Genomic DNA, 27,404 nt, shown 5'->3' with positions numbered 1-27,404 from the left:
GACCACTGCAGACCGGGAACACCCCACAAGAGCTGCAGTTCTGGAGATGCTCTGACCCAGTCGTCTAGCCATCACAATTTGGCCCTTGTCAAACTCTGCCTAATATATCTCACCCACTAACAGGTGCCGTGATGAAGAGATAATTAGTGTTATTCACTTCACCTGTCAGTGGTCAGAATGTTATGCCTGATCAGTGTATGTATATATATATATATATAATATTAATCTAAAGGTTGCTTTTTTATGTTGCTACTGTTCTGTTCCATTCAAATGACAATAGAAATATAAAAACGTTACCAAAAACAAACAGAGCATCTTGATATTATGTCCCTGGACCAAAATGAGGGTCAGGTTTAGCTCGTTAGTAAGATAAACAGCCTCTGTTAGAGTTCAATATAGACTCAAGACTGTGATTCTGTATTGACTGCTTGGATTTCCTATTGGACTAGTCTATCGTTCTAGTCTGTTTTTAGAGCTCTAGTGCCCTCTGTCTGTGCCTTATAGAAATGCTGACAAAAACAGTTAAAATAGAATTTACTTGCATGAAATAAAATACATATATTGAATCCACTGCCGCTTCAATATCTTTTGAGTGATTTTTAATCAAGTTATTAATCAATATTTATCCTTCTAAATATTAAATTATCTGAATGACTTCTTCAGCGTATGTAATTTTATTTTACTTTTCCATCTTCAGTCACTGGAGTGTCTGTACCTCTTACTGCGAGTGTTGAATATCAGTATGTTTTGGGAAAGTATTCTGTTCAGCCAACTTCAACCTTGAAGAAGCTGTTTCTGTGTATTTTCGCTAGTAGGCTATCCTTTTTTAGGCTACAGATCAGTAGCTATTGGTGAAATGAACAACAACTTGCACCCTGGATGAATGACTTGTTTTCCCCGACAAATTGGCACCTAAGAGTAGTTATATGACCTCAGAGGTCCCTCTGTGCCTAAACCAGGGTTTTGTTGTCATCTGTATTCTATGGAGACATGCTTATGTCTATCAGTCCATGTGGACAATTTTTAATTTTATGTATTTCTTAACCAATCAGAATCATTCAACCTGATGTAATGACGGGCTCTGTTAGAGTATAATAATTGCTTCTGTAATAAATGTGTACGATGTGACGAATCTCCTTGTAATTGTTGACTTCTATTTTTCTATTTTTTTTTTTTTTTTAATATCTAGCTTCCGCCAGACCGCCTTCCATATTCAACTGACGTCACATCAGTTACGTTTTTTCCGTAAGTTGAATACGGAAGGCGTAGGACGTAGCGTAAGCTATTTGAACTGCAAGAGTTTTACACTTTCTTCCTAAGTTGAATACAGAAGGCGGCCTGGTGGAAACTAGATATTTTACTTTATAACTTGTTAAATATGGATATTTTTCTTACACAAACGCATCGCTTCGCTTCAGAAGGCCTTTATTAACCCCCCGGAGCCGTGTGGAATACGTTTATGATGGATGGATGTGGATGGAGGCACTTTCTTCAGCTCGTACTTGTTGATCCCGTTCACCGCCATTATAAAGCTCGGATGCGTCAGGATATTTATTAATATAACTCAGATTGTGTTCATCAGAAAGAAGAAAGTCATATACACTTAGGATGGCTTGAGGGTGAGTAAAGCTTGGGCTAACTTTCATTTGAAAGTGAACTAATTCTTTAACTGTAAATTCCCCTACAATATATAAACGAGAAGAAAAACATGACACCATTGAATACAAATCTTTTTACTGACGAACTGTTCCATTCACTGTTCCCAGTCTGCAGTGCAGCTATGAAGGTTGAGTTTTGGGAACTCCTGGAGATCTTTTACACTTTAAACAGGGCTGTCTGATATCACTTTTGAATAGGACAGGGGGTAGAGGCCTGATCTAGCAGTTCCTTCATTGATGCAAAGTGTCAAAAATACCAGTAAAGTCTAGACATTATGCAACTGTTGGCTCTGGGCTACCAGTACAATGTATTAATGAGCAAGCTGAAACTGTCAATGCAGATGTTTGAGATTAGATGTTCTCTTTAGTTAATGGGCTATTAAAACTTTTAATTTATTAAGTACTCAATAACAGCAGGAAAAAACAAATGACTTTACTGCAGAAGTGAAGAGAGAAAAACAAGGTCATCAGTTTTCTAAGCAGCACTCGCTGTTCTCACAATATTTACGTTCCATAAGATCAGTTTTGACCTAAGATTATCATATTTAGGACATAACAGAAACAGCATGACGCTGAGGGCTAATTCTAGACCTAAATCCCACGTATTTTTCTGCTCCTTCATGAAAATGCAACAGTTATGTAAAAAAAATTGCATAATTCCATGAGGGGAAAGCCCATAGCATTAGCCCGCAGCACACTTATCTTCAGCCTTCATTTCACCATGTTGCTGGTCACAGGGCAACTGCAGAAGAAATAACCATGCTATTAGTCCGTAGCTTATTACGTTTCTTTTTTTCCCTACGGATCAGTCAGGGGACACAAACCATATGGTCATTAGATAAAAGGGTATAGCTAAAAGGAAAGCGAGTTGAATAAATTAAACAGACCAGCATCCAAATAGGAAATGTTTTCTATAAAATTGGTTACACTCCTCATACTTGTTGACAAACATGCGCTTGGTCGTTTGAGTTTTTATGATCATCTTTAATCCCGTCTGTGGCGTTTTGGCAGCTGCCCTGGATGCTGTATCTCCATCTCTCTCTATTCTTTGACGCTCGCTGACTCTCTGCGTTTGCAGGCCGAGGCTGGAAGCCCCTCGCGGGAGTGCAGGTAGGCCGTGGAAGCAGTGGTTTTCCAGGAGTCGCTCAGACGCTGTCTATCTCAGGAACTGGCACGGGGTCGGCGCTCCTTGGCTGCTGAGAGGCACACAGAGGTTCACAGGGCTGGCTGAGCGATTCTGCCGACAGGCTCTTGCTCGACAGAATACTGCTTAGACTTGGCTTCCGGCCGCCCCGTGGCTGAGCCTCGATCTCCACACGCACCTCAATATTGGTCCCTTCCCTGCTGGAAACAACAAAAAAAACAGCTTTAGGAAACAGAAGCTGATGATGTGAAGCAAATTTTTTTTTAAAGGCACAATATGTAATTTTTGCCGCTAGAGGTCGCTTATTCAAAACAAAGGCGTAGCTTGATGACGCTGTCAATAAGTGTGGATTCATGGGAGATGTTGTCTTCACCTCCACAGCCGATGGAAAGGAATCCGATGTACTCTGGCAGAAACCATGTTCATAGATGAGCTAATGTATGACGCAGGGCGGGTCGAGAGCCGCGGGAGCGGAACGATGCTGCTAGTTTTACATGGTTAAAACAATCATACAAAATACATGTGAGTGTGTTGAAAGTTATGTTATAACGTTACTCTGTGTGTTCACTCGTTGCACTTTGCAGTAATGTAGATCGAGATTAGCAAAACTGGAAATCGAGGGTAACGCGGATATGATGTCACTGACAGGCGACAAAACTGCTGGTTAAAACTGCTGATTTCTCTGGATTTAAACATTGTAGGAAACGTTTAGGATACGTTTAGGATAATGTAAGTACACAAGTCAACAAAATAAATAACACTGTTCTGTTCTAGTTTTTTTTTTTATATTTTAATCTAAAAAATATTACATACTGTGCCTTTAATCCTATGTAATAATTTTTACACAAATACATTAAAAGTAAAATCATGCATACAATGGTTAAAAATACACGTCTTCTATAATGATCATGTTTTAATTTATAAATTAAAATCAATTTTGATTTATTTTTGAGGAGGTATAATGTCAAAAATACTGTCCTGATATCATAATGAAGAAAAAAAAATCCTTGATACAAAAATTTCTATTTGTATTTATCAAAGAATTCTGAAAAAAATGAAGCCTGTTTTCAACATTGATAATAATTATAAATGTTTCTTGATTGGCAAATCATCGTATTAGAATGATTTCTGAAGGATCATGTGACACTGAAGACTGGAGTAATGATGCTGAAAATTCAGCTTTGATCACAGGAATAAATTATATTTTACTATATATTAAAATAGAAAACAGATATTTTAAATTGTAATAATATATTACTGTTTTTGTTGTATTTTGGTGAGCATAAGAGACTTCTTTCAAAAACATTAAAAAATCTTACCGACCCCAAACTTTTAAACAGAAGTGTATATATTTTTACAATCCTGGTTACTTCTTATTAATATTTGAAAAATGATTGCCTGCAAAATCAAGCCATTTCCTGACCTCAGAGCGAATGTTTGTGTGCTGCTGAAGGCACACTCCTCCGCTCCATCCACACCGTCTGACTGAAGCACCTGCTCAGTGCTGTCATCATGTCCATCATGAGGGAGTTCAACGGAGCCCTTTGCTCCAGACGGGACCACACTGGTGCTGGGCACCGGCGTCACTTCCTCCACATTCACACTCACTTCCTGTACGCTTCCGTCGGTCAGAGCTGGGTTGGGCTGGCCAGTCCAGTGATCACTGACTACATGAGAAAATAGAAGATCTTCAAGAGAAGTTTAAATGTCATGAGATCAGGCCAAACTGAGAGCTTAATATTGCAAAACTAATCTTTCTGCACTGCAGTTACAATGTTTGCATAATCAAATACAAACTCATACATAAAGATAAGCAGTTTATAATAAAGCAGGATCATGTTCGAGTAAACAGTGTTATGTACAGGGTTATGTACAGTATAGTGCTGGGTAAGCAAATTTTTAACTGTAGCTTCCCAAGCTAAAAAAAAATATTCATAATCTGAAGCTAAACCTCTTTTAAAAGAGAAGTTAGCTATATGAACAAGTAGCTAATTACAATGAATAGATAGGCTACTTCACAGACAGCAACATAGTGTGGCCCAGATCTGGCCCACATCTGTTATATGTGGATCACACGTGGACCGGATGTGGGCCGACATTATGTTGCTGTCTGGGTTTAGTTATCCACACTAAAAGTTCCTAACAAAAGTAGCTAACTACAGTGAACCTCTTTAAGGTGGTTAAACTACAGCAAAGATACTCTTAAAAGTAGTTAGCTACACTAAAGGCTCCTAGTAAAAAGTATCTAACTACAGTGAACCCATCTAACGGAACGTTCTCTGAACTTTGGCTAACGTTCTGGTAAGGTTTTCTCAAAGTTCTAAACAAATGTTTTTCCATTTACATCAATAGAACATTCATTCAAAGTTATCTGGTCGTTAATAATGTTCTCAAAACGTTAGCACAGAAACAGTATTTATACATCGTTCATGGAATATTTTTCATTAGTTTGTCTAACATTTTTTAAATGTATTTGTTTCAGAATGTTTAGAGAACATTCAAAAGTAACGTCCTTATAATGTTTGCAAAATTATAAAATTGAATGTTCCCTTAATGTTCGTATCACCAAGAAAATGTTTTTAAACCAGTTTAAAAAACTTGACCTGTTAAACGTTCAGAAAACATTCAGAAAATAACGTTTTCATAACTGCAAAACGTTCTTAGAGCATATTTTTGCTAGCTAGGAAACTATTAAAGGGGACCTATTATGCCCCTTTTTACAAGATGTAATATAAGTCTACAGATAATTTTTATAGCATGTTAAAATTGCCACTTTTTGCTCCTGGCTCCCTTTCAAGAAGAGGGCGGAGCTTCAAGAGCTCATGCTCCGGCATACCGGCAACAACAAAACAGGACAATCTCATGAACCAAAAATGTTAGAAAGGGCGTTCATGTGCAATTTTTAACTAGGAAACTCTTGTTTATGATAATTCGGATAGCACGTGAGGGCAGCATCAGTTCAGGATATAAGGTTTGAGCACCAAGCGTTGGTATTGACCCATCTTTCAGAATCAACCTTTGTGAAAATCCAGCATTTCCTTCAAAAATGAAATTTAACCACGATGTCTTCAGTGACTCAGATGGCGGGAGTCTATGGAGACTCTTATGTTCATTGGTAATTAGCCCAAAAATAGCCCAATGTGATTTTCTCCATTGGGCGGCTGAATTCTCCACTGAATTTGTACATCTGGGGGGTGTTTTGGGGGTGTTGGAGTGCCGAAATCGTACGTACGGGGGTGGAAATCAACCCACTGAAAACATTTTTACCCAGCAACATAATAGGTCCCCTTTAAAGGTAGATATATTACAGCAAAAATACTCTTTACAAAAAAACTGTTAGCTACACTAGAAGCTACAGTACTAGCAACAAAATAGCTAACTTCACTAAAGCTATGCTTGCTCTATTATCCCTACATTATTGTATCAGCCATTTAGCCATTATCTGGCACAAAAACAACAAGAATCTCAGTACTAAATTGAACAGCTAAATTTACATGAATTTCAACTAATACAGCTACAAAAAAAATCTATATCTGAGTTGAAACATGGTTAACAGAGGCACTGTTTTACTGCAGCTGAGCTCCTCTCAGACTACTGAACATCTATTTAATTTAGCAGCGGCTCAACTTTTAATTTGTTAACTGGACTTACAATTGGCCAGATCTTCCAGCTGTATGTTCCGTACTTCGGGAGGTTCAGTTTGTGGCCGGCACCAGCCATTACGGCACAACGACATGGGCACGACCCCGTAGACATACGTCAACATGAGAGGCACCCCCACACCTTGAAACACAGGAGATTTACTCAATTAGAATTGATTATGAAGCTATTCCAAAAGAGTATTATTATTAATTACAGAAAATGTTGTATAAGTGTACAAGTCCCTACTGTGTGCAAACGAATACATCAAATCACAGACATATTTACCTCAAAAGTGAACTTATTTTCAGATGAATCTGAAGGAAAAGGGCAGTAATTCACATAATGGCAGCGTAAATACACAGAAGCATAATGCTAGCAGCAAAGACAAGGACAACACGCAATAAAGGAGACAAAAGGCCATGATCCTCCCGTTCTGCATGAGAACAGTGTGGCATTGTTGACGGGGACATTGTAGGGGACAAGGCCCCACTGTGGCTCTCCTGAAGAGAGGTCAGAGCTGCAGAACAGACAGGGCTATTCAGAGGGGAGAATGAGAGGGAACACAGGCTCTGGGCTTGCGAGGAGAGCACAGAGTGGTGAATGTGCTGCGCTCAGGTCTTCACGCTACGCCATGGAGATCGCTCTGACATTTTAGTTGCAGCCGGCTGCTGTAATCTTCCCCTCCCCGCTCCAACTCTCACAGGAGTGCCAAAGCAGAAGATAGATGAGTCATCAGAGACGACCGGGGCAGTTGCTGTGTGTGTGTGTGTGTACGTGTATGAATGAAACAGCTGCATGCACATATGTAGGCTAAAATGTGCGCAATATGGGTGTTAAAGGATTAGTTCACCTACCCCCCACTCAAAAAAAAGGTTATTTTCCCTGAAGTCATTCCAAAGCTATATGATATTCTTGCTTTTGTAAAACACAAAATGAGAAATCTTTAATAATGTGCCAGTTGCTCTTTTCTATGGAAGCTTGTTTCCGCCACTGAATAAAATATAAAAAAGATATAAATTGCGAGTTTACATGTCGCAATTCTGACTTTTTTTTTGCAGAATTGTGTGATATAAAGTCGCAAATGCAAGTTATAAAGTCAGAATTGCAAGATATAAAGTCGCAAATGCAAGTTATAAAGTCAGAATTGCAAGATATAGTCGCAAATGCGAGTTATAAAGTCAGAATTGAGTTAAAGTCAGAATTGTGCGTTATAAAGTCAAAATTGCGTGATATAAAGTCGCAAATGCGAGTTATAAAGTCAGAATTGCAAGTTATAAAGTCAGAATTGTAAGTTTATAATGTGCAATTGTATTTATAACTCACAATTCTGACTATTTCTCACAATTTTGAGTTTATATCTTGCAATTCTGACATTATAACTCGCAATTCTGCCTTTATTTCTTGCAATTGTGAGTTTATAACACGCAATTTTGAGTTTATATCTCGCAATTCTGACATTATAACTCACAATTTTGACTTTATTTCTCACAATTAAGTTTATATCTCGCAATTTTGAGAAAAGAAGGCAGAATTGCGAGATGTAAACATAAAAGTAGTCTTCCAGAGTCATGCAATAGCTTTGCAAGATGAACAGATTATACATAAGTTGTTATTCACCTAAATCAACTGATTTACTGAAAAGATCTGGTTCAAAAGAACTACTCACAATGTTTCAGTAAATAATGGCTTCGATTTCAGTCTGTTTTTGGTTTTGATTTCAAAGAATGGCCAGGATGTTCTTCAATTCCCCTTTTGGGCTCCACAGAAGAAAGTCGAACAGGTTTGGAATGACATTAAATGATTTTTAGTTGAACTATCCCTTTAAACGTGTTTGTTTTCATTTCTGACTTTCTTATTCAAGGTCTCAGCTGAGAGGCAGACTTGTGTGTCTTAAAGGTGCAGTAAGCGATTTCTGAGAAACGCTGTTGAAAGTGGATCAGACCGAGCGCTACAACAAACTTGTAGCCAATCAGCAGTAGGGGGTGTGTCCACTCATGATGGGGAAGGAGAGAGAGTGAGCAAGAGGGAGATTTGAAGAAAGACTGTAGAAAGAGCTGTGGCTGAGAGACATTAGAAAAAGTCAGAGGTATATCACTGGAAAAAAAGGGTTATGATCAGGCTAGAGCTTTAAGACCTGCATTAATATTAGAAAAGCTTTCCAGTGCTGGAGAGACCTAAGCGAGAAGGCCTGAAAACAGACGCCAAGGTCCTTTCTGCTCCAGACGTGAGTAACATTGGTTTTGAGTGTGTGCTGCTGCCGACTAACAACCAGCTCTTGCTTGTATATACTCTTCTGTACTGTGTTTATTTTTTGTCACTTGTCATCTTCACTTTATTGTTTGCGAAGCTTTATTTTGCTTTGCTTCTGCTATGATAAAGAGATATCCACTCTAACAGTTTGGGGGCGGAGCAATGAAGGGAGGGGTGTGTTTGTTTGGGTTGATTTCAAATATCAACAGTGTTCAACAGTGATTCTCTGAAATCACTTACTGCACCTTTAACTAGCTTCATTTGTCTGAACTCATGGCAGAACAATCAATACAAAGAAATAACACTTACGTCAGCACCTTTACATCGCTGTAACCCAACTATACGACCACTAAAGTGCTTGTTGCCTTCTTAATATCCTCATTCCTCATATTCACATTCAATAACATAAAAAAGATAAACACTATTGTTTAAAAGTTTGGAGTCAGTAAGATTTTTTTATGTTTTTAAAGAAGTCTCTTCTGCTCACCAAGGCTGCATTTATTTGATCAAGAATACAGTAAAAACAGTAATATTGTGAAACATTATTACAATTTACAATCTATTTAAATATATTTTAAACTGTAATTTATTTCTGTGATCAAAGTTGAATTTTCAGCATCACTGAGAGATTGAGAAATCATTGAGAATTTTCAGCATCACAGTCTTCAGTGTCACATGATCCTTCAGAAATCATTCTAATATGATTTGATGCTCAAGAAACATTGATTTTTATTATCAATGTTGAAAACCGTTGTGCTACTTAATAATGTTGTGGAAACTGTGATTTTTTCAGGATTCTTTGATGAAGAGAAAGTTCAAAAGAACAGCATTTATTTAAAATAGAAAGCTTTTGTATAGGGATGCATCAGATCGGTATCGGTGATATATGTTCATTTTTAATGTTATTGTTATGGCCCGATAAGAAAATTTGGCCAATATGTTAAAGCCGATAAATAATAGATTATTTACTTCAGCTGAGACAGTTCAGATGTGCAGTGTCCGCCATGATGGGTTTGAATTGCTTAAGATATGATTGAAATCACAGAAAATACAGTTAAGTGCAGCATGTGCAGCACAAGTCTGTCATATAGGCTACATAAAATTATAACGATATAATATAACATCATTATAATTGTGTGCTATAATTGTGAGACTTTTGTTTTTGTAATCAGGCTCTCAAAAATGTTATAATAATTTGGATTTATATTTATCGGCCAATATCTCGGTTATGGGATTGTGAATATAAAGAATTATCGGTTATCAGTATCAGCCAAAATTTTCCTATTGGTGCATCCCTACTTTTATAACATTATTTCTCTTCTTTACAGTCACTTTTGACAAATTTAATGCATCTTTGCTAAATAAAAGTATACATTTTATTAACATTTTTTTTACTGGCCCCAAACTTTCGAACGGTAATGTATATAATATAAAACAAAACATATAACATAAAACTACCTCTCAAACATGTTTTACACAGTGCATAGCTTGTAAAGTATTCATAAAAATAATAAGTACTGCACATGTTAAATACACACAATATTTCACATGTTCATCATTTTATATGCAACCAGCAAAGTGTATGGATGAGTTTCTTACCCACAGTAATGGCCGCTATGACTGGAGACACAAAAACAGACATCATGACCCCACTGGCCACGGTCAGATAATGCTTACTTCCTGAGATATTGTTTTTCTTACAGCGACCATGGACCTGAAAGGCAAGCAAACAGAAATGGATGTATTTTTGTGACATACATCCAAGTGAAACCGAAAAGTAGTGCTGGGCTTGATTTTGTTTATTGGGAATTGATTTGTTCATTGTGGTTTGCTAATTACTGCGATCTCATGTGAGTGACAGATTTCTTGTGATTAAAGATTACAAGGGCACATGGATTTTTTTAAAAATAACGATGTGCACGGATAAATCATTTATAATATAAACTGCAAAGTTTTTAAGAGACTAGCATAACATACAAAGGAAGTAATCAAATGAGAGTTATCTGATTACTCTAAAAATATCCTGTTGTTGTTTTTTTCATGACGTCCCAAAGAGCAAAATTGACTCTATAAATCAATGACACTCTCTACATTTTCAATATCACATTTACCTGCTGTGTGAAGAGGACAGGTCTGGTGGATTTACATAAATTTACATATATGCATTCAGCAGCACTTTTCTTATGATGAGCATACAGCCAGTGGCGTGACCTTGTCTTTTTACCCTGCTAGAGCTATTAAACGCTCACTGGATCCATTTCTCCACAGTGAGGACAGACATAGCAGCTCACTTTGAGTTAAATAATGCAGTCTTTACCTTGCGGCCCATATAAATCGGGATGCCCACAATGATGACCGGTATGGCAATGCCTGCTATGAGTGAGATCACCACCGGAGCCCCGAGCAGCATGCCGACCTGCCACAAAACCTTTCGGGTCTGCGACCACGGCTTCTTTCCCCAGAAAGTGCAGCCTGAGGGACTGTAAGGAAAAGAAGTGGAAGTATTGTTTTCATTTACACTATCATACCCTCACACAGCTGTGGCATGTACATGACATGAGGTTAAAGATAAGACAAGGAATATTAGCCAATAAAAACCACACACACACACACTGTCTCATTAAATCAATATTTTATGATCTCATCCTCGATTAGCCTCATGCACCGCCTGGGTGAATTACAATCCTCTATGGTCAGTGTCACTTCCTGTTTTGATCTGTGTGGCAAAGTGTTACAGGGTTCTGGCTTGAAAGCCATTTTGAAGTAAATATTTGAAGACAATGCTTTATTATTGATGAATGCTCATAACCAGTGTTGGGGGAAACGCATTACAAGTAACTTGAGTTACGTAATCAGATTACTTTTTTCAAGTAGTTAGCAATGTAACGCATTACATTTTTCAAACCACCAATGAAAGAAAGGTTTGGAATGACATGAAGGTGAGTAAATGATGACAGAATTATGTATGTATTCTGTCATTTCATAAAAATCTTTCTCCGGCCAGCTTGAGCCGAATGGGGCGTTCATTAAATTAAGAAACCTGCTTTTGGCAAATTATAGGGGTTGGGTTGCATGGACAGGGAAATATGAAGCGAGATTTGTACTGATTAATTGACAAAAGTCGGTGCTGGCCGACATCCAAGAGCGGAAAAATCTATTCGAAATCAGCTTTGGTGCAGCGATAGCTTACTGAAACTGGTAGTCGCTATTTTAAAGATCAGACCTCCAAAAAGCCTCGGCTTCTGCAAGACTTGTGTTGATTAAGAGTAATTAAGCAAATCTGATAATCTGCAACGTTCATGAAGTCGGCTACAAAAGCAGCTCGGCACAAACTCAGTATTCCAGGGCCAGAGAAACATATTTGACATTCTTGTGCAGCAGAATTACCCCTGTTTAGCTTGGACCGAATGTGTCAGAGAGTAGCTTAATAACAGATCACAAACTCTGGTGACTGCTGGTGATGAATGTGGGATATGTGCTTGCAGGCAAATGTCCTTTAATAACAGTATGAGATTCTCTAACAAACATCTATGGACCACATTTTGCACACAAAACTGCAGGAACATTCAGAAAATCACCTCTGCTAAACTATGTTCATGGTTAATGTTACTTCCAAGGGTAGCACTTTTTTTGTAATCAGTCTGCCGGGAAATAAAGTGTTTAGAATGTACAGGGTTGATTCAACGAGCATTTGAGAGGAAGAGTTTTCAATGTTAGAGGCGTCAAATCTCCAGAACAATTTGAGTCTGCAAGTAAATGAGATATTTATGATCAAAACTGTATATTCACCCCTTTTTTTGTCTATTAAATAATTTGTTATTCAGGATTCTTTGATGTTCAAAACACAGCATTTAACTGAAATCTTTTGTAACATAAATGTCTTTACTGTCACTTTTGATCAATTTAATATGGAAGCTTGTTTCCGCCACTGAATACAAAATAAAAAAGGTAATTGTGACTTTTTCTCACAATTGCGAGTTATAAAGTCAGAATTGAGTGATATAAAGTTGCAATTGCGAGTTAGAAAGTCAAAATTGTGATATAAACTCGCAATTGTGAGTTATAAAGTCAGAATTGTGGAATATAAAGTCGTAATTGCGTTATAAAGTCAATTACGTTATATAAAGTCACAATTGTGAGTTATAAAATCAGAATTGTGGAATATAAAGTCACAATTGCGTTATAAAGTCAATTACGTTATATAAAGTCACAATTGCATTATATAAAGTCACAATTGCGTGATAAAGTCGCAATTGCGAGTTATAAAGTCAGAATTGTGGGATATAAAGTTGCAATTGTGTGATAAAATCGCAATTGCCAGTTATAAAGTCAAAATTGTGATATAAACTCGCAATTGCGTTATAAAGTCAATTACGTTATATAAAGTCACAATTGTGAGTTATAAAATCAGAATTGTGGAATATAAAGTCGTAATTGCGTTATAAAGTCACAATTGCGTTATATAAAGTCACAATTGCGTGATAAAGTCACAATTGCAAGTTATAAAGTCAGAATTGTGGGATGTAAAGTTGCAATTGCGTGATAAAATCGCAATTGCCAGTTATAAAGTAAAAATTGTGATATAAACTCGCAATTGTGAGTTATAAAGTCAGAATTGTGGAATATAAAGTCGCAATTGCATTATAAAATCAATTACGTTATATAAAGTCACAATTGCATGATAAAGTCGCAATTGCAAGTTATAAAGTCAGAATTGTGGGATATAAAGTTGCAATTGTGTGATAAAATCGCAATTTCCAGTTATAAAGTCAAAATTGTGATATAAACTCGCAATTGCGTTATAAAGTCAATTACGTTATATAAAGTCACAATTGTGAGTTATAAAATCAGAATTGTGGAATATAAATTCGTAATTGCGTTATAAAGTCAGAATTGCGAGTTATAAAATCACAATTGCGTGATAAAGTCGCAATTGCAAGTTATAAAGTCAAAATTGTGATATAAACTCACAATTGTGAGTTATAAAGTCAGAATTGTGGAATATAAAGTCGCAATTGCGTTATAAAGTCAATTACGTTATATAAAGTCAGAATTGTGAGTTATAAAATCAGAATTGTGGAATATAAAGTCGCAATTGCGTTATAAAGTCAATTACGTTATATAAAGTCACAATTGTGAGTTATAAAGTCAGAATTGCTTGATATAAAGTCAGAATTGCGTGATAAAGTCACAATCACGAGTTATAAAGTCAGAATTGTGAGTTATAAACTCGCAATTCTGAGAAAAAAATCAGTCTTTTTTTCCTCAGAATTGGACTTTGTATCTCGCAATTGCAAATTTATATCTCACAATTCTAAATTGTGAAATAAAAAGGTCGAAATTACCTTTTAAATTGTTTTATTCCATGGCGGAAACAAGCTTCCATAATTTAATGTGTCCGTACTGACTAAAAGTATTAATTTCTTTTAAAAAAAATCTTTCTGACCCCAAACTTTTGAATGGTAGTGTGTGTATATATATATATATATATATATTCCATAACATCCGTACTTAATAAAAGTATTAATTTCTTTCAAAAAAAATCTTTCTGACCCCAAACGGTAGTGTACAGTATTTTCAGATAAATCCACCTTTCAAGTGCATAAAATCTAACCTGAATGGTTGGTTGCAGTCAGCATCTTCCTGTCTAAATGGGCTGCTACAATGCGGACGAGACCTTAGCTGTTAGCCATTAGTCAAAGATCTGGCTACGTGCGACTACTCTTACTGTAACCTGATAAGCGTGTGTTGTGTAAGTGTGTACCTGAGGTAGTGCACATCAGTGATCTCCTGCATGCACAGCCAACAGAACTGACAGGCACACACTGTACAGTTCATTCTGTTGCAGCTGCCATCGTTAGTCTTCATGATGTAGGCACCGCACCGCGGACAGGGCTTGATCTCCTCTGCATCTAAAAGAGCGAGAGCAGAAACAAACATCTTAGCTGGGACACCAAACAGATATTAGGCTAGTCCCTGAATATTTGAATCATACCGCCAGGCTCTTCGTTGAACACGTAGAGTGTGGAAACATCATTGGCTCCTGACGTGTGGCGAGCGCGCTGACGTCTGGCTTGGTCGCAAGTCTGGTCTGGGTGCCACAGCTGGCGGCAGTGGTAGCAAAACTCGGTTTCACAGCCTTCCCGACCACAGCTTAGCTTGGGACACTCCGCGCAGCCGTAAGCTATCACTGCATAGCTAATGAATGACAGAAACACCACAATAAAACATTAGTGATTATGCAGTAAGTAAATTATTAGGGCTGGGCAAAAAGACTTTTCAATTAAATATATCAAATTAAATCAATTTGATTCCATATTGATTCTCAAAAGCCACAAATTGATCTTTTTTCTGTATTTATTTCTGAAAACATTGAACATAATGGGCACTATTTTAATAATCTAAGCGCATCGTCTAAAGCGCACGGCGCAAGTGCACTTAGCGCGTGTCTGAATCTACTTTTGCTAGTTTAATGACGGAAAAAATGGTCAACACGCCAGGCGCATGGTCCAAAAGGGTTGTACCTATTCTCTTAATGAGTAATGGGTGTGTTTTGGGCGTAACGTGCAATAAACCAATCAGAGTGTCATCTCACATTCCCTTTAAAAGCCAGGTGTGATTCGTGCCATGGCGGATTCGCTATTTACATGGTGGAATATAGACACCCTCAACCTGATGAGTCATATTAAATACATTTTTAATATTTGGCATGTTTTTGTGCTGCTGCGTGTCCCTGTATGTGTAATAAGCAGAGTATGCATGTTGTGCACCCGCCTATAGGCACATATTACTAACGCGCCCTTTAAATAACAAAATAAATACTGCGTCATTGACTTTACACCAGGTTTCAGTTGGTCAATGGCGCAGTCGTTTTCAGTTGCCTCAAAATAGCAACATGCCAACAATGCACCTGAACACACCTCGTTTTCAGACCAGCACGCCCATGGGTGAACAGATGGGCAGGAGAGCATTTGCTATTTAAAAAAAACGTGGCGCTGGAAGTGAAAATGAAAACTGCGTCGGGCTGAAACTAGTAAAAAAACACTTGCGTTGCGCCTGGCGTCACATTGTGCCGGTTGTACGATAGGGCCCAATATCTGATTGACGTTAATCTTATTACTAGCCTTCTCCACTAGATGTCATCCTCTTATTTACATTGTGCGATGTTACAGCGGTGTCATTCATTCGGTGCTTAACATGGGGGATGCAGGTGCGCCTTTCATGAGACGCTAAAGAGAACTGGCGCGCTGTGTGAGAAGTTTTGTGTAATTTTCTTTCACTTCTCCTTGCGCTCGAACGGACAAATTCACACAAATTTCTCTCAAAATGCCCGCCTTGGCGAGTATCCTAGTAAACATAGACAGTTATGGCTTAAGTGAATGTAAACAGTAGAGAAATAATGCATGTGTATCTTTATACTAGAGCCGTGCAGCTCTTAAAGTGACAGCAGCCTAATATTCCTGCTGCCGTCTGTTTTTAATGTTAATCAAACAACAAATGACAAAGAAATCACTCATTGCTCTTCACTGAATAACTTTGCACTGTTCAGGTGCATTGTTGGTGTGTTGCTATTTTGAGGCACCTGCGCTTCAGATTATACACTTAGATCGTTAAAATAGGGCCCTTAGACTTACTTGAAAAACCTTAAAAGCACTGATTATTTCATTTGTATCTTTGTTGTTATTTATTTGTGCTATTGGTTGTAGTTTGATTATTTGTTCTTTTTTTTTTAATGATTGTTTGTCTTTAATAACCTTTGAAATTTATATTAGTTAGTTATTTTAGCTATGGTATCGAAACTGGAATCGAGAATTGTTAAATTTCACTGGTATCTAAAATATTTGGTGTCATAACCTTATTTATTACAATACAAGGATACATGGCTCAGAAACAACAAAAACAATAAAAAATTTTTCATTTATTACTTTTTTATGGTGGGGCCAGTGAAAATTGAATCATTGAAATTCACTGAATCGAATCGAAAATCGAGAATCGAATCGAAACGACAATCGAATCGAATTGAGATCTTGTGAATTGGACATCTGTATTGATACCCAGCCCTATAAATTATATTCAAAATAAGAACAATATGCAGCTTGTTAATCAATATTTTAAACACGCATCATTTGATATGTGAACATAAGCCACCATCTAGCAGACGCCGGTGTTTACCGCCATCATCATTGATTCTGTGTGCTTCAGTCTCAGTAATAAAGAGAGGATTGTCTCGGTCCCATGTGGAGCGACTGCAGGTGACACCTAATACTGTCTTGTTGACAAGAAATGCCAAACAGCCACAGATTCCCATCACTACCCCGATCCGGTAACCATTACGAAACCTAAAGCCAGCCTCCAGAACTATACATAATGCAGCGGAGAACGTGTTTCACGCTGCGGCGCGTGTGACACAAAGATCTAACACTTTTTTTACTCTTGCTCATTGGTTTTAGTTGGTTAAAGCAGGACTACAAGCTGGTATATGACTGAGGGTGACCTACTAGACCATTTCAGTCAGGCTGGTTAGAGTTGATTGACCACCTTGGCTACGCTGGTGGAAAGCTGGTCTAACTAACTACCAGCAACAAACCAAAAAAAAAAAAGAAAGAAAGTTTGACCACATTAAACTTTTTTGAGAAATCTTTTTTTTTTTTTTTTTTCAGAAGAACTTAATTTAATTTTATTCAATATAAAACAGTTTCTTCTCACAAACATTTCCACTGAGTAATAATATTATGTGGTGCCTTTATGTCAGCAAGTTTGTTTTATGAAACACTTATTGTGACTAAAAACATACTGTAAAAATTTCAAGTGGGGATGCACAATATATAGTATTGTATCAGTTATCGGATGATTAGGTTATGTATTATATATAACGTTAATATTATAAGACACTAATAATTTAATGACACTGTTAAATGTCTCAAAATGAATATCCATTTTTCATACTTTACATTATAATGTTGTGATCTGTAAATTCACTTGTAGCATTTCATTGCTGATTTTAGTTTTTAGTGTCTTTTTAATGATTAAAATATTATTAAAATGTTATTTTTTAAATTCTATTTTTTATTAAATACAAATATATATATATATATATATATATATATTTTTTTTTTTTATTAAATACAAATATATATATATTATAATAGTACAGAATTTTAAAAATGGCCATTTATCGTTTATCAGCCATAATGTAAAAAACAATTATCTGCCAGTATCGGCTAGAATATAAATATTATAATCTTAAGTTAAATTTCTGCTTTATATTTAAAATCAAAGTTACAAACTGCCAAGATAAATTCACTGCACTTTTTCTACCACTTTGAATATAAATTATAGATTTAAAAAAAAAAACCCATTTAGATATTTTTAATATTATCATAATTTGGCAGCAGGTATATTAGGCTGCTGTCACTTTAAGACCTGACGCACAGATCCATTATACTGTTACACATGCGTTTCTTTCTCAACTGTTTACGTTCACTCATTTTGACATTATTTTGTGTGTATTTGACTGTTTAAGCACAATAAGCAGCGATAAAGAACTCAATTTAGTACTGAGAGGCGGCTTTATGTGGCGCACTTTAGATGTGAAAACAAAATCTGTGGGAATGAGTAAAATTATGCGCAATACGCACAATCCCACACCGAAATTCAAGCTCTGAAACACCAACAATATTCATCCAGAGCAAATGAAACGAGTGAGTGAGGGGAGGAGGGATTGTGTTTCGACTCGCTGTCGGAGAGATGAGAGATGAGAGAGAGAGCAGCTGGTATTGTGTATCTGTTCTGCTGAAAATGAGTATTGGAAGCGTTTCAGATATTTCAGTATCGAAAAATCAATATTTCTGACAACACTACATTGCACTTAGTTTATTATTTCAGATGCCTTTTTCAAAGACTACAATTGAAAAATGTATATATTATATAAAAATTCAACCCGCCAAAGTGGCTAGCAGGAGTGACTGTGTCACATGCCACTGCTGAAATACACCCACATTTGGCGGTTTGGCGGGTGTTTATGTCAAGCCCTGATCACATTTCTGTGCTAACCTGCAGTCTGGCGCCGGGCACCAGCGTGTGTCCGGGTCAGCAGCCAGAAAGCGGCGCAGCTGAAACTCTTCGAAGCGCTCCAGCAGTGCACCGTCATCCAGGATGGCACGGACATCGGGCAGAGCCAGCACTTCAGGGCACTGCGGGCAGGCGATACCCACACGGCTCTCCGAAATCTCGATGCGTAGGTATTGGCGCAGACAGTCTGTGCAGGCACGGTGCTGGCAGGAGGACAGGCGAGGGAAGTGGCCGCGTGGTTGACTCAGGAGGCAGAGCGGGCACTCGACCAGGTGCTCGAGCAGATGATCCTGACTGGAGGAGGACAAGGACAGGACACCCATTGAGCCACTGCTCCCACACTCCACTCCTCCCTCATCATCTCCCACTCCACCTCCGTCCCCTTTCCCAGGATCTCCTCCATCCCTACTGCCCTCTAATCCAGCTTCACTGTGAGCCCGGTCCTGAGAGGAAAGACAAAATGACTGAGGGCAGTAATGAAAGTTATGACTTTTTCTCAGATGTGTTACATTAATTAAGAAAATGACACTCTGTTTCTTGGCAACAGGAAAAATGAGATGCTCCTAATAAAACAAATTAGATAAAATGGTTTGAGGGATGTCATGCATCTGATTTTTCACTGCGTGGAGCATGGAGGTGCCCCACTGGAAGTGGTCCAAATGGTGGTCCAATGTGGGTACAGTTTTATTTTCATTGTACTGAAAGAACATCTTTCACATTTTGATAACATTTCCTTTTATGTTCCAAGACGGAAAAAAGTCACGTGTTTGACAGACGATGACAGTTTAAAGCGAATGAAGGAGCGACTTGAACGAATTTTAGACTTGTGAGATTTCTGCTACATCGTTGTAGACAGTAATTAGTTTATCCACAAGGTGGCAGCCGTGCCCTGGGGGCGTCGATTCACAAGGTAGTCGAAGAAAAACTGCAGAAACAAAACAGACTGAAACACATGCAAGCTACAGCGACAATGGAGGCCTACATAGATGAGATATTGTGTGAAGAGGTTAGAAAGTACCTTCATTTGTACATCTCTAGCAAGAAAGAATACAAAGATGTTTACACGGGTTGTAACTCGTGGCGAGAGATTGCTCAAAACTGCGCATGTGTTGAAAGCCTGTGTATGTGTACGAGTCAAATGAAGTATACGTTCCAAGGCTGTGTGTTCGACTGTGGCGTACGCGTAAGTAGACAAAGTATACCCAGGGCTTTAGAAGCAGGGCAACAACTCACTGTGTGATGAAGCTTATAGAATTCAGTTATATACCCCTAAAATTCAAGATATTGGGGCAAAAATGCCCCTGTATTAGTTTTTGTCTCATATTTATAAAATATGATATAGTTATCGCACGAGCAACCAGTATAATATCACACAAGTGCTGTTTTTGTCCACAATAGCACGAGTGCAAACGTGATATTGATTTTATACAACAGTTCAATAAATAAAAAGTTAATATTGTGTTATATAATATTTTAGACACAATATTGTCTGTTTTTGTTACCTAAAGAGCCATAGCAGAACCTATGGAAGCTTGTTTCAGCCATGAAATAAAAAATAAAAAAGGTAGTTGCGACTTTTTATCTCACAATTTTGACTTTTTTTTCTCAGAATTGTGAGATATAAAGTCAGAATTGCAAGTAATAAAGTCAGAATTGCGAGTATAATGTCAGAATTGTGAGTTATAAAGTCAGAATTGCGAGATATAAAGTCAGAATTGCGAGTTATAAAGTCAGAATTGCGAGATATAAAGTCAGAATTGCGAGATATAAAGTCAGAATTGCGAGTTATAAAGTCAGAATTGCGAGATATAAAGTCAGAATTGTGAGATATAGTCAGAATTGCGAGTATAATGTCAGAATTGTGAGATATTAAGTCAGAATTACGAGTTATAAAGTCAGAATTGCGAGTATAATGTCAGAATTGCGAGTTATAAAGTCAGAATTGCGAGTTATAAAGTCAGAATTGCGAGTATAATGTCAGAATTGCGAGTTATAAAGTCAGAATTGCGAGTTATAAAGTCAGAATTGCGAGTTATAAAGTCAGTATTGCAAGTTATAAAGTCAGAATTGCGAGTTATAAAGTCAGTATTGCAAGTTATAAAGTCAGAATTGCGAGTTATAAAGTCAGAATTGCGAGTTATAAAGTCCGAATGTGAGTTATAATAGTCAGAATTGCTGAGTTATAAAGTCAGAATTGCGAGTTATAAAGTCAGTATTGCGAGTTATAAAGTCAGTATTGCAAGTTATACAGTCAGAATTGCGAGTTATAAAGTCAGAATTGCGAGTTATAAAGTCAGAATTGCGAGTATAATGTCAGAATTGTGAGATATAAAGTCAGAATTGCGAGTATAATGTCAGAATTGTGAGATATTAAGTCAGAATTACGAGTTATAAAGTCAGAATTGTGTGATATGAAGTCGGAATTGGGATTTATAAAGTCAGAATTGCGAGTTATAAAGTCAGAATTTCGAGTATAAATTCAGAATTGCGAGTTATAAAGTCAGAATTGTGAGTTATAAAGTCAGAATTACAATATATAGTCAGAATTGTGAGATAAACAGTCGCAATTACCTTTTTTATGTTTTTATTTAGTGGCGGAAACTAGCTTCCATAAGAGCGATTCTGCGTCTTAGAGCAACACAGCATTGTTTCTGAATGCATTCGCGTTTTGAGCCAATCAATCGGGCGAACCAATGATTCAACGGCCCATTCATAAAGAGAGCCATTTACTTCATTCCTGAATGAATCAGCCGTTTGAACGAATCGAATGAATGAAGGCAGTTTTAGAGTATTATTTCATTAAAAAATATATAATTTCATTTTCCATATTAATAAAACAAAAACATTAAAAGTATATTTACAAAAATGAAAATTCTGTCATCATTTACTCACCCACATGGCTGTTGTAGCCTAAAAGGTTATGTGTAATAAATTCTATGTTGAATCAAATAAAGCATTTCTTTCTAAAGCTGCTTTTTGTAATGTCTATTACAGCAAAACAAACTATTACAGCAGCTGCTTACACAATACAGAGGTTAAACTGAAACATATTTAAGAGTTACAGATGGTATAAATGTCATCTTACTTGTTCCACATGTTCATGCTCATTCGGTGTGAGAGTGATGGCCACTTCCTCCTTGTTCAACGTCCCGACAGGCTTCTCAATCCTGGGGTCAGATTTGGGCTTTCGGCTGAAGAAGCTGAGAAACTGAGGGACTGTGACTGCTGCTTGGGTCTCTTCATTGTTCAGAGCTGGACCGTCCAGCCAAAACAGCATGAGCGGATCGAGCTCCTTTTGTTTGTGTGTCTATGTTTGTTGCTTACGGTCTGATGCTGAACATTGGCAAATAGACCATTGTGAGGAAGTACGAAAATCGTCCACAACAGCGTTTCCTGACCGAGGTCATCCTTGTTTTCTTCTCACATGAAATGTTTTATGTTCCTTTAGTTATCCAAACGAACCGCAAATGTTCACAACTGGGAAAAAAAACATATAAACAGTTTCAGTACACTGTGAAAGTTAGATTGTTGTAGAAAACATCTTGTGAAATTAATCTCCCAACTGGACCACAGACTGTAACATTCATATCAACAGTCAACATGTAATCAACATGTAGGAGACGCCAGACAGACGAAAAATGGTAGAGACTGACTTCTTTATTCCCTGAAAGATTCAGAGGCTCTGATGTGGAGGATGGGGTTTACTTTCACTTGTTAATGCTATTCTCCTCCACCTGACTTCACATCAGATAAACACATTACTTCAGAACATCATGTTCAAGCATTTTAAAATTGAACAGACATACAGTATCTGGCTGAAAAACTTAGAAATGTTGTCTTAGCAACTAACTGAAAAAAGAATAATAAGTTGAAGTTAAAGGATTAGTTCACTTCAGAATTAAATTTCCTGATAATTTACTCAGCCCCATGTCATCCAAGATGCTTATGTCTTTCTTTCTTCAGTCGAAAAGAAATTAAGGTTTTTGAGGAAAACATTCCAGGATTTTTCTCCATATAGTGGACTTCACTGGAGTTCAACGGGTTGAAGGTCCGAATGTCAGTTTCAGTGCAGCTTCAAAGAGCTCTACACGATCCCAGACGAGGAATAAGAGTCTTATCTAGAGAAAGGCCATTTTCTAAAAAAAAAAAAAAAATTATATACTTTTTAACCACAAATGCTCGTCTTGCACTGCTCTGCGATGCGCCACACGTTACGTAATCATGTTGGAAAGGTCACGTGTGACGTAGGCGGAAGTATCGCAGGGAACTTGCCTTATTTTGTAAAGGCCGTTTGACTTAGTCTTTGTACGTTCGCTTTGTAAACACTGGATCGGTACTTCAGCCTACGTGACCTTTGCAACGTTATTACGTAATGCGTGGAGCATCACAGAGCAGTGCAAGACGAGCATTTGTGGTTAAAAAGTATATAACTTTTTATCTTTTTTTAGAAAATGAGCAATGGTTTCTCTAGATAAGACTCTTATTCTCGTCTGGGATCGTGTAGAGCTCTTTGAAGCTGCACTGAAACTGACATTTGGACCTTCAACCCGTTGAACCCCAGTGAAGTCCACTATATGGAGAAAAATCCTGGAATGTTTTCCTCAAAAACCTTCATTTCTTTTTAAGTGAAGAAACAAAGACATGAACATCTTGGATGACATGGGGGTGAGTAAATTATCAGGATATATTAATTCTGAAGTGAAATAATCCTTTAAACTACAAAAATTACTAAACCTAAAGCTGAAAAAATGAAACTACATACAAATGTTTTGAAAAAAAAATGAATAAAATGACAAAAGCACATAACAAAATTACTAAAATGTAAACTAAAATTAAAAGCTAACAAAAATAAACACAAACTAATTTAAAATATTAACCTAATGAATACTAAAATAGTATATAAATAAGACTAAAATAAATAACACTCAATTTGACATATTGTTCATAGTTCTTTTACTATATAATAAGAATACAAACTAAATGATTCAATAATAATAATATAAAACTAAGATAAAACATATTCAGAGCTTTACAGATAAACATTCTGATGTGGTCTCACATTAAATCTAACTAAACAGAGATATGGCCTATAAAGCTACTCAAAAAACTGTACTTTATGAGAAATAAAGAGAAAATCAATGACTTATTCTTGTGGTAATGGGTCTTAATAGTAAAACAACTACATTTCTTACACTTTTTAAAACCATCTCAGCAAAATCATGGTTTTGTTAAATGAGAAAAGCAAAAATCCCACACTCTAAAAAATAACCCAAGTTGGGTTAAATATTCACAAACCCAGCATTTGGGTTGTTTTAACCCAGCGGTTGGGTTAAATGTTTGACCAACCTGCTGGGCAGTCAGATTTAACTCAACTATTGTTTAAAAATTACTATATTGCTGGCTTAAAATGAACCCCAAATTATTAATATGTTTAATCAATTAAAACGTATTTATACGTTTAATGACTAATAATTAAACAATAAACATTTATTAAATAACTTATTAATAAATGTTCACCTTTTGATTATTATTGTTGCCTCTAGTAATTATGTGTCTGATTTCCAACCTGTTTTTGGTTCATTTTAAGACAGTCATATAGTCATTTTTAAACAATAGTTGGGTTAAATAAAACTACCCAGCACGTTGGGCAAACATTTAACCCAATTGCTGGGTTTGTCCATTTTCAACCCAACTTGGATTGTTTTTAACCCAGCATCTTTTAGAGTGCATGGGCCAAAAAAAGATCAATATTTTGATCTCAGATCAGCAGCATTACGTAATGAACGTGAGGCTCTGTGTCTTCGACTGCTTCATCACTCAACACAACGACAGACCCTTAATATCAAGGTCATTCAACACTCAGGCAGGGTTTAAACGCACTGGATCGAGCTTGAAGCGTGAATAAAAAAGGTTATACAGTTGTAATGGAGGCTACATGATACATTAAATTATTACAAGGGTGCATTTAGACCTTCTAGAGAGTCTAATTGCATAGATATCACTGATCTGAAATAATTTCCATCAATGCTATATCACATGCATGGAAAAGAAATACTTTCATCATGCATAATGCAGTGCCAGTGGACCTCAACGATGAGACAAAGCTCAAATGTGTTTTATAGCTTCTCTGGCCATAGAGCAGAATCCTGTGGCTGAGATCTTTGGATTGGCTTCGGTGTGTTTTCTTTTCCCTGGACTATTCCTGGACATGCACTCAACGGCTAGCGTGTTTAACCACATTAAGCAAAGTTGGGCAACAACTTGGCAAACCAAACATATCAAAAGCCGAAGCAATGCTATCATAGCTCTGTTTACAATGATATCAGGCTCTGTTGAAGAGGGAGGAGATCCCACTAATACCCTGACTAATAACTCTGATCAGGAAAGCATCGTGGCGATGCCGTTCAGGACGTTATATGAGGACACACCTCCACATTCAGGGCCAAGAGAGCATCGGTGATCCGACATTTACACCAACTGTTACTTTAATGATACAGTACGAATCTACGTACAGAATAACAGAAGAGCTCTCGATTGTGTCTGTTTATCGCTCCTCTAAATTTCCTTCACTGCAGTTCGTTGTCTACGAACAGAATGTGTATTATTAATTAATCAGAAGGTCTGACCAGGGCATCACAGCACTGCAGGGAGTGGCAAGGGTATTACGTATTACTGTTCACCCCTGCCAAATAATACACTTTTAAGCGTAAATGCAGCTTATGATACTCAAAAGCAGAATACAAAATCGTCTTCTGAGCAAAAGATAGCGCACAATAATTTAATGAAATCAGCCTCTTACCTCCGCTCAGTGCGTTATCAGCTCAGCACCATCGGTTGGTTGGCTCCTCCCACCGAGCGGCTGAGGACGCGCGAGCTCTCGCGGCTCCTCCCACTGCTGTAAAACGTCGTCTATTTGGTTTCTTTGAGCGTTTTTCTGGACCCTGTGGTCCGAGATTCGCCGCATGACGTTGGCGAGGAGATCCCCTTGAACCTCGAGGTTCCCTCCTCTGCACACCGGCGGCGCCTGCTGCTCGAGAGGATGTAACGGCCTGCGGGAGAGAGAGAGAGAGAGAGAGAGAGAGAGAGTCACTTACTATGTCATTTGTTAATGAAACAGAACCTGATGAAGATCTCTTCCTCTGAAAACAACAACAAAAGGCTGATATAGAAAAGCTATAAAAGGCTTATCTGTTGTCTGTTCAGTAATTTAGCAAATATAAATGTGCAAATAAAGAGTATGGTTGTCATTAAATATATAATTTGTTATTATGTAGGCTATGTTCAGTAATTAAGCAAGAATGAAAATTGAGCACCAGTAGGCCTAATAGTATTTTAATATAACGGTATTATATTAGCCTATTACATAACAAGGGAATGATACTAATATAGTAGGCTATATAAAATATACATATAATTAGCATTAGCCTATAAGTTAGGACGACGTCTGTGTATTATAGACTGTACATGCACAATTGTTTGATATGCAGACTTTTTCTACTGCGAATAGAAGGCTAAAGAAAGAAATTGTTATAATATTGATCACTGTTGTATTAATAATATACTAATATAATATAATGTTGTTTCTGCTGCTGCTGCTGTTGTTATAATATGCAAATTAAGAATTAATATAATACGCAAATTAGTTATTATGCCTATAACCATGAATCAAATGCGCTAAAAATGAATATAAAATACTAAATCTAACACCAGCCTTTCCTTTATTTTAGCTGTTATTAAAAACATTCTATAAACATACCAGAAATAGAGTTATGTAAAATTAGAAAGCCAAAAACGTACCCGTAAACGTGTGTAATAGGGCCTAATATAATATAATATAATATAATATAATATAATATAATATAATATAATATAATATAATATAACATAATTATTCTTAATTTGCATATTATAACAACAGAAGCAGCAACAACATTATATATTATATTATATTAAGTTATATTATATTATATTATAGCAGCAGCAGCAACATTATATATTATATAAGTTATATTATGTTATACGTGTGTAATAGGGCCTAATATAATATAATATAATATAATATAATATAATATAACTTAATATAATATATAATGTTGCTGCTGCTGCTATAATATAATATAATATAATATAATATAATATAATATAATATAATATAATATAATATAATATAATAGTTTCTGCTGCTGTTGTCATAATATATTAAGAAATAAGAATAATTATTATTACGCCTATAATAATGAATGAAATGCGTTAAAAATGAATAAAAAAAGAAAAAAAAACTAAATCTAACACAAGGCTTTCCTAGCTTTTAGCTAGGCTATATTAAAAACATTCCATAAACATTCCATAAAAAGAGAAAAAAAAGGAAATAAAAGTACTCAGAAACGCGTAACTATAATATAATATAATATAATATAATATAATATAACATAATATAATATAAAGTTGCTGGTGCTATTGTTATAATATAATAACCAAATAATTATTAGTTAAGCCTATTATTACGCCCATAAAAATGAATCAAAAGCGCTAAAAATGTATAAATAATAACCTAAATGTAACACAAGGGCTTCCTTTATTTTAGATATTAAAAACATTCCATAAAAAGAGAAATGTAAAAATAGAAAGGCAGCGGCAAC

General features: G+C 36.6%; 1 protein-coding gene and 1 long non-coding RNA gene across 4 annotated transcripts in view; one reads left to right on the top strand and one right to left on the bottom strand.

The window, feature by feature from the left end:
- Nucleotides 1-27,404, top strand: part of LOC127502251 (uncharacterized) — a 114,072-nt gene that overhangs the window by 46,459 nt on the left and 40,209 nt on the right. The gene's annotated exons all lie outside the window — the stretch shown is intronic.
- si:ch211-278j3.3 (E3 ubiquitin-protein ligase RNF19B) lies at nucleotides 1,718-25,801 on the bottom strand. 3 transcript variants are annotated; one of them, XM_051874947.1, is made up of 10 exons: nucleotides 25,565-25,801; nucleotides 21,851-22,242; nucleotides 18,748-19,208; nucleotides 14,690-14,892; nucleotides 14,459-14,606; nucleotides 11,012-11,174; nucleotides 10,294-10,408; nucleotides 6,454-6,585; nucleotides 4,226-4,469; nucleotides 1,718-3,002 (listed from the first exon to the last, which is right to left on the bottom strand). In XM_051874947.1, the coding sequence occupies exons 2-10, from the start codon at nucleotides 22,040-22,042 to the stop codon at nucleotides 2,804-2,806; spliced, it is 1,857 nt and encodes a 618-aa protein (XP_051730907.1). In that variant the 5' UTR covers nucleotides 22,043-22,242; nucleotides 25,565-25,801; the 3' UTR covers nucleotides 1,718-2,803. The 3 variants fall into 3 exon arrangements, with proteins under 3 accessions (XP_051730907.1, XP_051730905.1, XP_051730906.1); XM_051874945.1 differs by having other exon boundaries at nucleotides 4,226-4,490; nucleotides 25,565-25,800; XM_051874946.1 differs by having other exon boundaries at nucleotides 1,718-2,999; nucleotides 4,226-4,490; nucleotides 25,565-25,798.

Source organism: Ctenopharyngodon idella, chromosome 20, assembly GCF_019924925.1.
Source record: "Ctenopharyngodon idella isolate HZGC_01 chromosome 20, HZGC01, whole genome shotgun sequence".
Taxonomy (NCBI): Eukaryota; Metazoa; Chordata; class Actinopteri; order Cypriniformes; family Xenocyprididae; genus Ctenopharyngodon; species Ctenopharyngodon idella.
Note: the sequence above shows the minus strand (reverse complement) of the source record. Positions and strands in the feature narration are given on the sequence as shown.

Coding starts and splice junctions, on each gene's coding strand:
- si:ch211-278j3.3 (XM_051874945.1), bottom strand. CDS start 22,042: ATGCTGTTTTGGCTGGACGGTCCAGCTCTGAACAATGAAGAGACCCAA. Junction 19,209..21,850: donor AGCATGAACATGTGGAACAA/GTAAGATGACAT, acceptor CTTTCCTCTCAG/GACCGGGCTCACAGTGAAGC. Junction 3,003..4,225: donor ACACAAACATTCGCTCTGAG/GTCAGGAAATGG, acceptor TGTTGTTTCCAG/CAGGGAAGGGACCAATATTG.